General features: G+C 32.6%; 1 protein-coding gene across 4 annotated transcripts in view; it reads left to right on the plus strand.

Moving 5' to 3' along the window:
• Window positions 1-13,495, plus strand: part of LOC146527261 (carboxyl-terminal PDZ ligand of neuronal nitric oxide synthase protein) — a 169,669-nt gene that overhangs the window by 139,555 nt on the left and 16,619 nt on the right. For all 4 annotated transcript variants that reach the window (XM_085205976.1, XM_085205975.1, XM_085205977.1 and 1 more), the window contains one exon: window positions 6,426-6,573. In XM_085205976.1, the coding sequence (XP_085062102.1) occupies window positions 6,426-6,573 (148 nt within the window). The remainder of the gene's footprint in view (window positions 1-6,425; window positions 6,574-13,495) is intronic.

Genomic DNA, 13,495 nt, shown 5'->3' on the forward strand with positions numbered 1-13,495 from the left:
TTCGACGTCGAGTGGGAAAATGAAAATAATTTAAATAGGTGGAATTATTGGTTCAGTGATTGAAACCACCACCATCGCGTGTATTCCACTTATATTGACCAGTTTTTTTAAAAAGTTTTGATATAAAAGTCCAGTTATCTATAAGCTAACTATAATAATTCTATAGTTAAAAGAAATTATTTTCTTAGAGAGGTAATATCTTTCATCGGAGGTATGTGCTAATTTTCGTACATTCTACTTACCTTACTACTTACTTCGGTTTTAAAATGTGTAACGAAAGCTTAAAAATTAATCTTTTCAATTTATACAAAATGGTTAAATGACTGAATTGCATGTTTCTTAGTATAAAAGAGCATTCTATTATCTCACAATATTAAATTACCTCTGAGGAGCCACTACCTCTGGTATGAAGATATGATAAAAGAATTAATATATAACTGTTTTGTTATTTTTAAAATTAAAATTGAATAAACCTAAAAAAAAAAAATTAAATTTGTTAGTATAGATGATATTAAAACAAAAAAAATATAAAAAAATTTTAAAAAGAAATTAAACAATAAAAAACAAAAAGGAAACTCAAACTCAGTACTATAGTTTTTAAAAGTACTCCTAAACAATTCATATTTTTATAAAACAAATGACATTAAGGATCCATTTCAATTAAGGACTTTGTAGGCAGCCTTGGTTGCTTGAAACATCTCCTACATGAGGGATGAAGCCTGAAGCTGATAAAAAAATATAAAAATTCTATTCTAGCCAGAAACGGCATCTATTAAGCTTTATATAGGTTGACATTAGCATCAGCTCCAACCCTACAATCTGTCAGTGACGTGACGGGTGAGGAACATAAATTGAACGTGTCATGCCATGCAACGCTTATTACTCAAAGCTTAAGCGATAAAAGCGACCACAACAACACAATTTATTATGACAAGTTCAATATTATTTCTAGATATTATGTTAATTAAGCGGTTTATCAACATTCGATTGAGGCCAGTCGTGGCACAAGCAATGCGACTAGCTATGGGTTCGATTCTCACTCGAGGATATTAAATGTTTAATATTTATATTTCTTTGCCTTTGCTTTGCTTTGGTGTCGCCTCCAGGAATCGGCAGGCAGTGTGGATCGGAGTGTTTTAACACTAGATACTCTCTGCCTCCATGCATGCACGTCACAAACTTAAATATCATCCACACCATCTGGATGCGTGGCACTTCACTACTGTGCGGTTTCGTAGGAATTTCCTTCCACGCGCCACCGAACTGTGGAATAGCCTACCCGCGGCAGTGTTTCCAGGTCGGTACGATATGGGTACCTTCAAAAAGCGCGTCTATCTCCACCTCAAAGGCCGGCAACGCACCTGTAGCTCCTCTGGTGCTGCATGGGGTCGTGGGCGGCGGTGATCATCATCAGGTGACCCGAACGCTCGTTTGCCTTGTCCTTTTCCATAAAAAAAAAAAAAAGGATACAGCATGATGCTGAAAATAAAATCATTTGATAAAACTAATAAATAAAATAAAGGGCTGCAATTCATGGGGGCAGTCGTTATACCGTTATATTCACGCAACGGTTGTGGGTTCGATTCCCTCTCGTGGAATGAATTATTTTTTTAATTTTCTCGCTCTGGTAACAATATAAAGCACGGCGTTGAGTTCAGTCACTTAACAAATCCAGAGACTAGTCTATATACAATACTAATGTATGTATGCTAAAATAACCTATACCTAACTAGAAAACGAGCATTTTTTTTAAATACAGGAACAATAATAAATACAATATTTGATAACCTCCCACTAAAACCACCATTATTAAAGAATCATCTATTTTTACTGCGACCGCGAATATTAAAGCAATATAAATAAAATGTTATTTTTGTCGCTTTGTCTATTTACAGATGCATCGGTATTCTCATTATAACTTTTGGGAGTATTGGTTGGGAGAGACAAAAATATATTTTTCTACCATTAGTAAAATAATAAAAGTATGTCTATAGAATAGAACAGCAGACGTGGCACATAGATTGTGAATATTAACTATTTTCATTTCCTCGCTCTGATATCGAGGCAAAGCGTAGCGTTGAGTCCCGCCAGTCATCACGCAATTCCTCCAGAATTCAGCGTAAAGTGGGGAACGGAGTATCGTAACACTAGGTTCCCTCTACCTACCTTGCTATCTGCGGGATACACCGTGAAGTTGAATGAAAAAGAGTATGGAATACCTACTATGCGTGAAGCAATAATAAAATACACATACATACCTGCATATTTGTATATCCTTTTCAATTATAATATACATATATAAAAAGATTTAAAATTTATAAAATAATAATGCTGAATATATTTTTATTATAACGACGTTTTAAGGTCAGGGTTACCTGGCTGAGTTCAATATAACTTGTTCAATAACTCTCGACACAACCCTACAGTTCTTTGTAATTCTTTCAATAAATAATATTAAAACGACTAACGAATGAAGGTTGTCGTGGCGCAGAAATACAAATTTGCGACTGAAAATACGACTGTTGTGGATTCGATTTCCATTCAGGGGAATCAAATATTTAATATTACATTTTTTTTTCTCTAGTACCAAGTTAAAGCGGTGCACTCTACACGCCTCTCTCAATGCCTTAAGAACTCGAGAAAGTGGAAAGTGGGGGACGGAAGTTTCTTAATGGGAACGGAGTGTCTTAACACTGGGTTCCCAGGTTCCCATGGCCTACTCTGCTACTGCTGCTGCATGTTGACTGGCGTAATTCAATCCAGCGTAATGCCTTTTCAGAGCAGAGAATGAAAATTATATAAATTAATAATATATTAAAAATTATCAGTGAGAGAATCGAATCGTTGCACTTACCGTTGTGCCACTGCGCCATAAAGGCTTCAATAAATAATTATAGCGACCCGTCCACTTGTAGGTAGGTACTAGTTCTACTATTTCATAAACTGACTTTGACTTAACGGAACCAGTTTGGTCTGCATTTTAGTGATTTAAAATAAGTTTTTGTCTTATATTTTGGAATTCCATTATTTCTATTCCGATAAGGTTTTTAATATTGCTTTGAAATTAAAAATCATAACCAGGTGGATAGGACCCATAGTGTTATAAATTTGTACCTTATACGAGACGTTTTATTTATAGGTAGGTATAAATAAAACGTATTTTAATTGTATTTCTGTTTTTTGTTTCAACTAAAAACATTTATTGTATATGTATGGGAAGTGTTCTAGTATATCTAATTTTACACAAATTTCTTAATTGGGAAAAAATTGTAAAATAAAAGAAAAACACCCAAATTCTAACAGTCAAAGAAAATTTCAAATAGATAGGTAGATATTGAGAGAAAATCAGAAAAAGGAGTAGATGGCTTCTTGAAATGTGGATATTATTCATCATTGTACCCTTTTACCCCTTTTTTCTTGATTCTAAAGATTTTATTCTGTCGAATTGATTTGAACGTCACAATGCTGAATGATGATACAGATATATATATTATACTTTTTTTAGTCCATTTCGTAAATACAGTATTATTTTTTGCAGTTTTCAGTTAAATTATTTTGTTTTAACTTAGAGGCTAGACTGGTTGTGGATTCGATCCCCACTCGAGCAGATTAAATATTTATTTAAATTTATATTTCCATTTCTCCGCTCTGGCGTCGAGACAAAGCGCGGCGTTGAGTTCTGCCATTCAACACTCAATGCCTCCAGAATTCAATAGTGAAATTAATATAATATTTTCCCTCAACTTAAAGGTATATCTAGAAGTAAACGTTTCTTTTATTTTTTTCCTCAGCAACAATAACCATGTAGATCCCGCGAGCGGAATATATTTGCTATATTGTTTTTATAATAAGAAAGAATAAAAAGTAAAAAAAAAAATTTAAGTTAAACGGTTTTATATTGCAGATAAATGTACTAAAAACCGTTTAAAAAATAAAAAATAATTTCATGGAAATTATGATTACTCAAATAAAATCGTGGGGACACTTTCTACTTACCACTAGGTGGGTGAAGTCTCATGCCATGTCTTTCGATTGTAGATATTGGACGTGCCCCACGATTTTATTTTTGTAATCATAATTTCCATGAAATTATTTTTTATTTTTTAGTACATTTATCTGCAATATAAAACCGTTTAACTTAAAATTTTTTTTTTACTTTTTTATTTTTAAGTTTTTAGTTTTTATTTCTCCTACTATTCAATTCGTTGAGTGCCTCATTATTGCAAGGTTAATGGAGAATGCTACGATCGACCCCCCAGAGGTCCAATAGAGGAGCAAGGCTATGTACAACAAGATGTGCCTGAATCTTGAGGGGAAAACGCTAACGACATATCATTTTTATCCACCTAGTGCCAAACAGTTCTCTGCGCGCTTTTACCTTTTACCTTGGGTGGTGTACCCCTAGCGACGTCTCATTTTTAGGCACCCTATAGCCACACAGTCCTCGACAGGATACCAGATCTTGACTTAGGTGGGAGATTCATATTGTAATTGTGTATAGTATACTGTATTATACTTACCAAGCCCTTTATTTTGATACCCATATTGATGGGATTGAAAACTACATTATCCGCCATATTGTAGCAGTGGCCATCTTTGATTTTGATTTTGTATAGTGCCCTGAATTCTACTTGACAAGCTCTTTCATTTGATACCCATATTGATGGGATCGAAAAAAACTAACTTGTCCGCCATCTTGTAGCGGCGGCCATCTTGGATTTTGATTTTGTGTAGTCCACTGAATTCTACTTGACAAGCCCTTTCATTTGATACCCGTATTGATAGGATTGAAAAAAACTAACTTGTCCGCCATCTTGTAGTGTTGGCCATCTTGGATTTTAATTTTGTATAGTCCACTGAATTCTAATTGACAAGCCCTTTCATTTGATACCCATATTGATGGGATTGAAAAAAACGAAGTTGTCCGCCATCTTTTAGCGGCAGTCATCTTGGATTCACAATAATATTGAATATGGATAATTGTATTGTCACCAGAATCAAAGGCGTATACCAAATTTCAGATCAATCGGTTAACGGGAAGAGGGTTAAATTTCAATTACTAAATTTGACCCAAACAAACAAATAAACAAACGGGGTGAGCTAAATAAAACCGTTTAAAAACAAAGAAATTAAAGAAAAAATCACCATTAAAATTTAAGAAAAGGAAAAACGAAGAAAAATCAGTGAATGTAAAGTTATGACAAAACGAATGACACAATATTTTTTGGGCAGGATAGACGTAAGCCAGCTCTTCTGGCATCCTTTTGTTCCCTTTATCATCTGTTCCATACAAAAAAGTTGGCGTATATCTTTGAACATTTATACCTTTGAAATTTACAGCACATTTCTAATATTAGAATAGTCAAAATATATTTTAGCTTCTCGTTTCTCTCTTATTCTCTGAAAAACACGACACTGACTCTAGACACGTGTTAAGATATTTCAATTCATGTATGAAAAGCGTCATCTTGATCGGAGAGTTTGGTTTTGAGTTTGTCCAAACTGGCCATTATTTTACTATTAATAATTAATTAAAAAGCAAAAAAATATTATTCATTATAATATATCACTTGTCATTACTAGAATGCAAAGAAATATTGTATTTATACAAAAAGTATATTCTCCATTTTATTTCGAAAAAGAAAACTACACGAGAAAAATAATGCGACATCGTTTTTCATAATAAAAATAATATTTGTACATTTATTATACTCTACAAGCTTATTATTTATTCTGGAAAACACAGATTACAAATTCGACTACCGGTGTTATGCCAAAACTAATATTATATCTCACGCGATGCTACATTCATATCATTCTAAGACAAACATATTTTTTGACATACAGACAGTCATGTTTTGTTGAAAGTCATATATTATTTACAGCTTTCATAATATAATTTATTTTATTTTGTTTTGCAAATTTCGGATAACTTTCAAATTACTTTCACGATATAAGTTGCTTAACAAGATTTATGACAAAACTTCAAGGAAAAGCTACTTTGGAACAAAATATTATATTGTTTTGCATAATATTAAATTTAGACTACTATTTAAAATTCTTTAGGCGTGAACGTCTCTCATATCTTAATTTTTCAGTTGAATTTAACAATACACTTAATTAATTGGAATATATAAATCCATTGCATCGTTGAGTTCCACCACTCAACACGAATTGCCTTCAGAATTCAGCAGGAGGGAACGGAAATGTCGTAATGGGAACGGAATGTCTTAATACTAGATTACTAGGTACCCTCTGTCCACTCTATTCAGGACGTATGTACAGAACCCAATAAGAAGATAAAAAATAAACAAAAACAAAACAAACTCAATGCTTTTGAATTTTTATTATAAGAATTTATTTACATTTAACCTAGGAATTTAAATTCACAAAATATCTTAACTAATATTCAATTTCTTCCACAGAGCCAGGCCATGAAGATCGTGCGCACCGTCGGCCAAGCGTTCGAGGTGTGCCACAAGATGAACACCAACACTCCGGACAACCCCGCCCCATCCACCTCATCAGCCCCAGACGACGTCCGCCCCGCTCCCAGCAAGCCAGCTTCTAAAGGTCTAATTTTTAAAGGAAAAGCAATTTTAGATACATTATCGACAATCGATCATAAAAAACAAACACAAATCTACAATTTATTTCATACTTCTTGCCATATTGCTTTTAATTGTTCGTACAAAATCCATTCTTATTGACATATCGACACGTGTACTCTCGGGGCGAAGACAGCGCAATTACCACTGCGTCATCTGCCTTGTTCTCCTGTCATCCATGTCTCCTATAAACTCGTATATGTATTTGCGATTGAATATCTCATGTGGTTTAACTTGCTTGCGAAATATAGTAGCATACGCGAATTGGCTCTAATGCATCAGTAAAAGCTATTGCGAACGTGGTATTTGGAATTATTTTAAGAATTTAACGAGCCATCGTATAAATCTATGAGTATTTGGTGACAAACGCTGACGGCTTTACGTCTGAGTAGTTTTAACAGCCGAGGCCGTTGACGCTGGAATTGGATAATATATGACGAGTTCCCATTCCTCGATGTCTGAATCTCTCTGTAGAGCACGCGTTGTGAAGCCTAAGCTGATTTGTGCCAAATGTTCGTGTAATTATGGAAAGACATCTTCAAAAGCGATGTTTCTTTTCGGATTTATTGCTTCAAGTTTATTTAGATTTATTACGATGGCGTATATATACTTTTTGAAGACAGTGGTCGGTGGATTTAGATATAGCGACGCGGCTGATGTTTCTGTTTCAGGCTGTTCACCTCTTTTTGTTTTTACAGTATTTTTTTGGTGTAGAAGTAAATTAGATTAAATAAAAATACGAAATATATATTTCAAGTCGAAATAAAATACGACGAATATGAGATGAAACAGGCGTGTTTATTTACAAAACATTGTAAGAAGTAGCGTGGATAGATTTTTCTAATTTAATTGAGTTTAATATAAAACGTCTAGATATACTGGCAGGATTATTTTAGTAACAACAAAAATGTATTTTAAATGGAACCCTTTAATCAGAAATATCTGAATAATTATTGTAAAATTTTTTCGAAAACTCGACGTCCTGGTCAATTCTCCGTTCTGTTCTCTGTGGCCACGGTTGTACAATTATTATACGAAACTTCTGCCAATGATTACTTAATTGCCTCGCGTACTGCCCTGGATGCTTCCAGACTGCTAAATTCTTAGGATTGATCCCAGGTGGTAGAAAGTAAAAAACAAAAATATTTTTTATACATTCATTACTCGATTTGTATAAGAAAAATAATCTAAAAAATAGGTAGATAGGTAAAAAATTGGTTTTATATATTTTAGCAACGTTATTATTTAACATAACGTAACGTATCTGCTTACATAGGAGCTGAAGGTTACGCGTATTATTATTTTACAATCTTCATATTATTTCGTCCAAATTATATTTTAGGATATAATTTGAGGCGATCGTGGCGCAGCGGCACAAGGGTGCGACTGTAACGCGACGGTTGTCGGTTCGATTCCCACTCGAGAAGGTGAAATACGTATTTACGCTTATATTTCCATTTCTTCTCTGCCTACCTTGCTGATATATCGTGAAGCTGACTCTATATTTTAGATATCCTGGCAACTTTTTATTACGTTTCCCACATAAACAAAAAAACGCTAAACTCATTTATTTTAACAACATTTAGTGATCAAACTCTTCGTTTTCTGTTTCCATTTCAGCATTTTATCTAATTAGAAGAAAATGAGTTAGTTAGTTTTAGTTTTTTTCTACGCTAAGTTTCTAGTATTTTAGGTACTCTTAATAACAGTAGAATATACTATAAATATATGCAATTTCCAAATACACAAAAAAAAAATCATATAAACTAGCAAGAAGCACACCGACAGCACACAAACTAATAAAATAATGATAAAATACAAGTAGTTTAGTAGCTTCGAATGAGTTAGCTAACTAATAGCTATATATCCAAATTACCCTTTTATAAGGAGGATATATGCTTCCCGCGCTTAACTATTTCAATCGTGTTGACAGGATATTAGCCCGCTAAGTTTATAGAGTACATTTGCATTAATATACCAAGGAATGAATCGTTTTGGGGCGGAAATTTAGATGATATATTTATTTTGAGGGGTTGCTACTTCGATATGGTTTGTTCTAATGTTTAATATCCTGTTTCTGGAAATTGCTTTTAATGTTTGCTTATTTGGTGGTTGAGAAATCTATTATATTCATTTGTTTACATAATTTTGTGTTAGTGAGAGAGTAGTGAAAAATCTCTATTTTTTCATCTCTTTTATTAACTTGACTTTGTAATATATATTAGTTGTTAACAACTGTATATACAATTAAAATGTATGTACAATTATCACTTACCTTATTATCCTTTTTTACTTTGCTTTCTCCAAATTGGAGCTGAAAAATGAAAATTAACGCCCTCAACTGAGAATCGAACCCACTACGATAATTAAATAAAAAAATAGCATTTGACGACTTCACTTATTGTTTACTTTGACCGCTTCTCGACTAACGTCTATTCTTTCATAGTGATGGCCGTATATATAATTAGATTTATGTTTCGTTTTATAACATCCGACACTATAGTAACAGCTGGCTGGGTCCAAACGTCATAATTTTACAGCTTATATGACGGCAACGTTACGTTGATGTCTACCTAATTCGATTTTTTACGATGGGAACTAAAATGTGTTGAAATTTGTTTTTTTTTTTGTTAAATGTAATAATAGATTTGTATTTTTTCGAAAGTCGGCGGTAAGTGGAGTGTCTTAACACTAGGTTCCCTCTTCCTACCCTTATGTGTGCGGGATACAGAGTGAAGCTGATTTTTATCAATTTTATGGTGACGAATTTGTAGTGATCGTTTTTATAGGTTATGTAAAGTTAGTTATGCCACATTTTATGTTTTAGATATTTTAGTAATATTACTGTCGGTTTTGTTGAAAATATAGTACTGGAAATTGTAAATAGTAATAATGAAGCAAAGAGCAGCTTTATGTTTTTTCCTGCATATCGAGAAAGACAGAGAAGATCTACTGTTATTACACTTCTTAAATCACTCTCTGCCAAATTTTCGAGATATTGAGAGTATTGAGTGAGCCACTCAACGCCATATTTTATTTATAAGAGCACATAATTATAAAATGGTTCATTCCCTCGAGTGGAACTCGTACCTACTCACAATCGTTACGTTTCCAGACCAATGCTGTTCACTCCACGACGGCCCTTAATATGAAAAATATATAATTTATAATGTTAAATCTCTACAATTTTAGAAAAATACTATTATTATGCTATAAATATCTTATCATATATTATACAAAATGCCAAGAAATTTTCATATATAACAAAAACATGCAAATGCATTCATATCACAATAAAGTTGTGACGTCGCATATTTTATGCAAAGTATGAGCTTGTAACAGAAAAACAACATCATCAACAAAACTGGTACTTATTTCTTTGAGACCGAATTTTATTGCATTATGAAACAATAAGTAGAGTCATGAGGACCCCCCGAAGGGCATGCATGAAGACGTTGATGATAGCGGACGAGACGAATGAGGGATGCAGAGACCGTAGCGTTTGGTGCTCCGTTCTCTCTGACTACTCCGCTAGGGATACAGCATAAAGCTAGATTAAATAAGAATTGAAGAAAAAACAGAATACACAGCATTCCTCCCATAAATCCCCCCCATAAATGTTTATAAACCCTTCTTTCTTAACTTCAAAGGTTCGCGGGATTAAGCAAACATATTGCTCAACGCAGTCGCGAATCTTTGGATGGTCATACAGGGCATTTATTTGTGTATACTTAAACGAAAATGCTACCTAATATAAAATGTTTGTAAAACAAATATATTTTTTAAGCTATAGCACATTCAAATTCGTCTCTACACTTTGAAAATCCTATATAAACAACAAAAAGTATTAAATACTCTTCCAATTATGCACTCTTATATGGACACAGGAACGTACATATTTTAATTAGCATAATGAAAACATAAGCTGTCTGTGCATAAAGATCAAATTTTAATACTTGCAGTGGATTTTACAATTCATTTTGCACAAAATATAATATTATACTCCATAATATAAAATAATATGAGACAATCCTTTGACCTACTAGTTCTGAAGAGTTACTAAATGAAAATATAACTCTAAGGTAATTTTAAAATATTCTCTAATGACTTAAATATACTAAATTAAATTACTATTCAAAATTGTTTACTAATACAGGTTTTTGTTTATATTTAGCAGATATCAAAATTATATTAATATGTACAGTCAATATGAAAACTCGTATCTTAAGAAGTATTGAAAAGTTCACTCCACACTCCGGAGATCAGATATATTTTTTTATATTCCACAATACCTAAACAATGTCTAAAATAAAATACATATAAACACACATACAATAAAAAAATACATACATACAATAAAATACAAATAGAATTGAAAAACATATCTAATTATAAAATTCTTCTTTCACAATACTAATAATAAACACATTTATTATACAAAGAAGGTGGATGTTTCTCAAATTCTTATCACATATGAAATTTTTCATATGTACGTTAAATAGACCTTCATATTGTTACATTTAGGGTATTTACACACTATAGTTCCGGGCGTGGCTTGTTTTTGGTCCCATGTCAGTGTGTTAAAATATTCTTATATGCATGATTGTATGTATATATGTTGTACAATAATGTCATTCCGCTATATATTTCTTTTACCCAATTCCACAGCTACACTACAGCCACAGCTAGAAGAAATCTCATTTAGAGATAAATCCACATTTGTTAACCTCTTGTCTTTAATTGTTCATTTTATTTCTAATGTAATAATTATTATATAGATTGTACTGGAACCGGAGTATCCAGAACGTTCTTTTTTCATATAAGACTATTTTAACAGACTGCGATCGGATCTATACGAACCGTGACCGGTACGTTAGTGTGGATTCGACCTTAATGCAGAATACATGCTCCCGATACATTCGCATGCAAAACTCGATGGGTAAATAAAATAGCGAAATGCAAAATTGATGAAGAGCATCTTGAATCGTATTATCATTTTGTTCAAGTTTAGCGAAAATTCTTTTCCCTAAAACAAGTATTCAAAAAATCTTTTGTATATTAAACGTGTAAATATTTTCACACATAAATACACATTATAGATATCGTTCTTCTTTTAGCTTCACGCTGTCATCCAACACATAGCAGGGCAGGCCGAGAGAACTTGGGTAACCTAGTGTTGAGACACTCCGCTCTCATTAAGACACTTAAAATAATCAACATTACCAACAAAAAAGTACCTACAAAGTAAACATTGCATTGTGATTTACGTTTGATACTTTTGAATCATTTTGAAAGGAAGTAATGACTTTTGTACCAATAATATTTGTGTACTTTAAAATTGGTCACGTAGGGAATGCCAATTTAGTTTGCCAATGTCAAAGGAATTCTGTATCGCAAGTTTATATGAGCTGAATGCGCTAGTAACACTTTGTCTTCTTCCTCGAATCCGAATTTAGGTTAACCTTTTATTGGAAACTCTGTACGTTTCTTTACCTTTGCGAAATAATTATACTTATTAATACTTAATTAAAATAATACTTTTAAAATTAATATTAGTCCGATACCTATTATTTGGATACGTTATTATTAATTTTAAAAATGTTTCCATTATAAAAAGACTTCTCCTTTTGCGTATCTTGATAACCTATCCTCGATCGTTTAGTTCGAAGTAATAATAAAAACTGATATAAATGAGAGATTTTTTCTCATTTCTCTCTCTCTCTCTCTTGGTCAGCATTTTGCTACTTCACTGTACCAAACAAACACTCACACTGATATATAAATATATATGTATAATAAAAAAATATTAATATTCTCATAAAAATACAGACATTACAACCGTTGTATATCCTTAGCGCTCACATAATTTAATAACAAGTTGTTAAAATAAATTATATTGACAGACAGACAACAAAATGATCCCATAAGAGTTCCGTTTTTACAATTTTGAGGTACGGAATCCTAAAACCGAAATAAAACAATAGGAATAACTTTGAAATTTATGTTTGTAAAACCACATATCATTCATTATATTCACTTTAACATACTGTTACTGTTTTAATCTAAAATAACAATTTCTACGAAGCACACGTATTATTTCAAAATTAATTTACTTCAAGTAAACAATTACAATTAAAAAATGTATTCAATAGCAAACTAAAAAGATTTATGAACGTCTTGAGTAAACATTTTATTAAACAGCCAATAACTGGTTCAAATTATTACTTTTTTCTCATAGCTTCAATCTTTATCTACATAACAGGCCTACCCTGTTAAAGGGACCCTGGGAAGTAAAAGTCGCCTGGAAATAATAGTAATAGCTATACTCTTGGGGCATTGCGTGTTGAGTAGTGGAACCAGAGCAAGGAAATGAAAATATTATATATTTAATTGCCCCGAGTGGGAATAGAACCTACAACCATTGCATTTACAAAGATGGAAGTTTGCCCCTGCGCTACCAAACATACTTTTTCCAATCGAAATTGACTTTTCACGGCATAATCTAAATTATATGTAGCATTTCGTTTCACAAGATAGTCATGGGTTCGATGTCCATTTGAGAAAATGAATCATTTAAATTTTTCTTCTCTGGTAAATTAGACCTCGGCGTTGAGATATAAACTTATAACACCAATGTTTTCGTCAGGGTTAAAAAATGTAACAAATCCGCTAGGAAATTTTGTTTTAAAATAAATTTAGTAATTCTCTCGCGTAGCATGCAAATAAAAATTGAACGTGACAAAACGAGTCCTCCTCGAATAGGGAATCCATTCTTTTTGACTATATTTCCTAACTGTAAAAATACGGCGATGAGAGAATACGTTCATATTTAGCCCCAATTCACTTTTTTAAAAATCTCAGTTTTTACTTTCCAATATCCTAAATGA

This window comes from Heliconius melpomene, chromosome 21 (genome assembly GCF_056956725.1).
Source record: "Heliconius melpomene rosina isolate 202511_hmr_F chromosome 21, ASM5695672v1, whole genome shotgun sequence".
NCBI classification, from domain to species: domain Eukaryota; kingdom Metazoa; phylum Arthropoda; class Insecta; order Lepidoptera; family Nymphalidae; genus Heliconius; species Heliconius melpomene.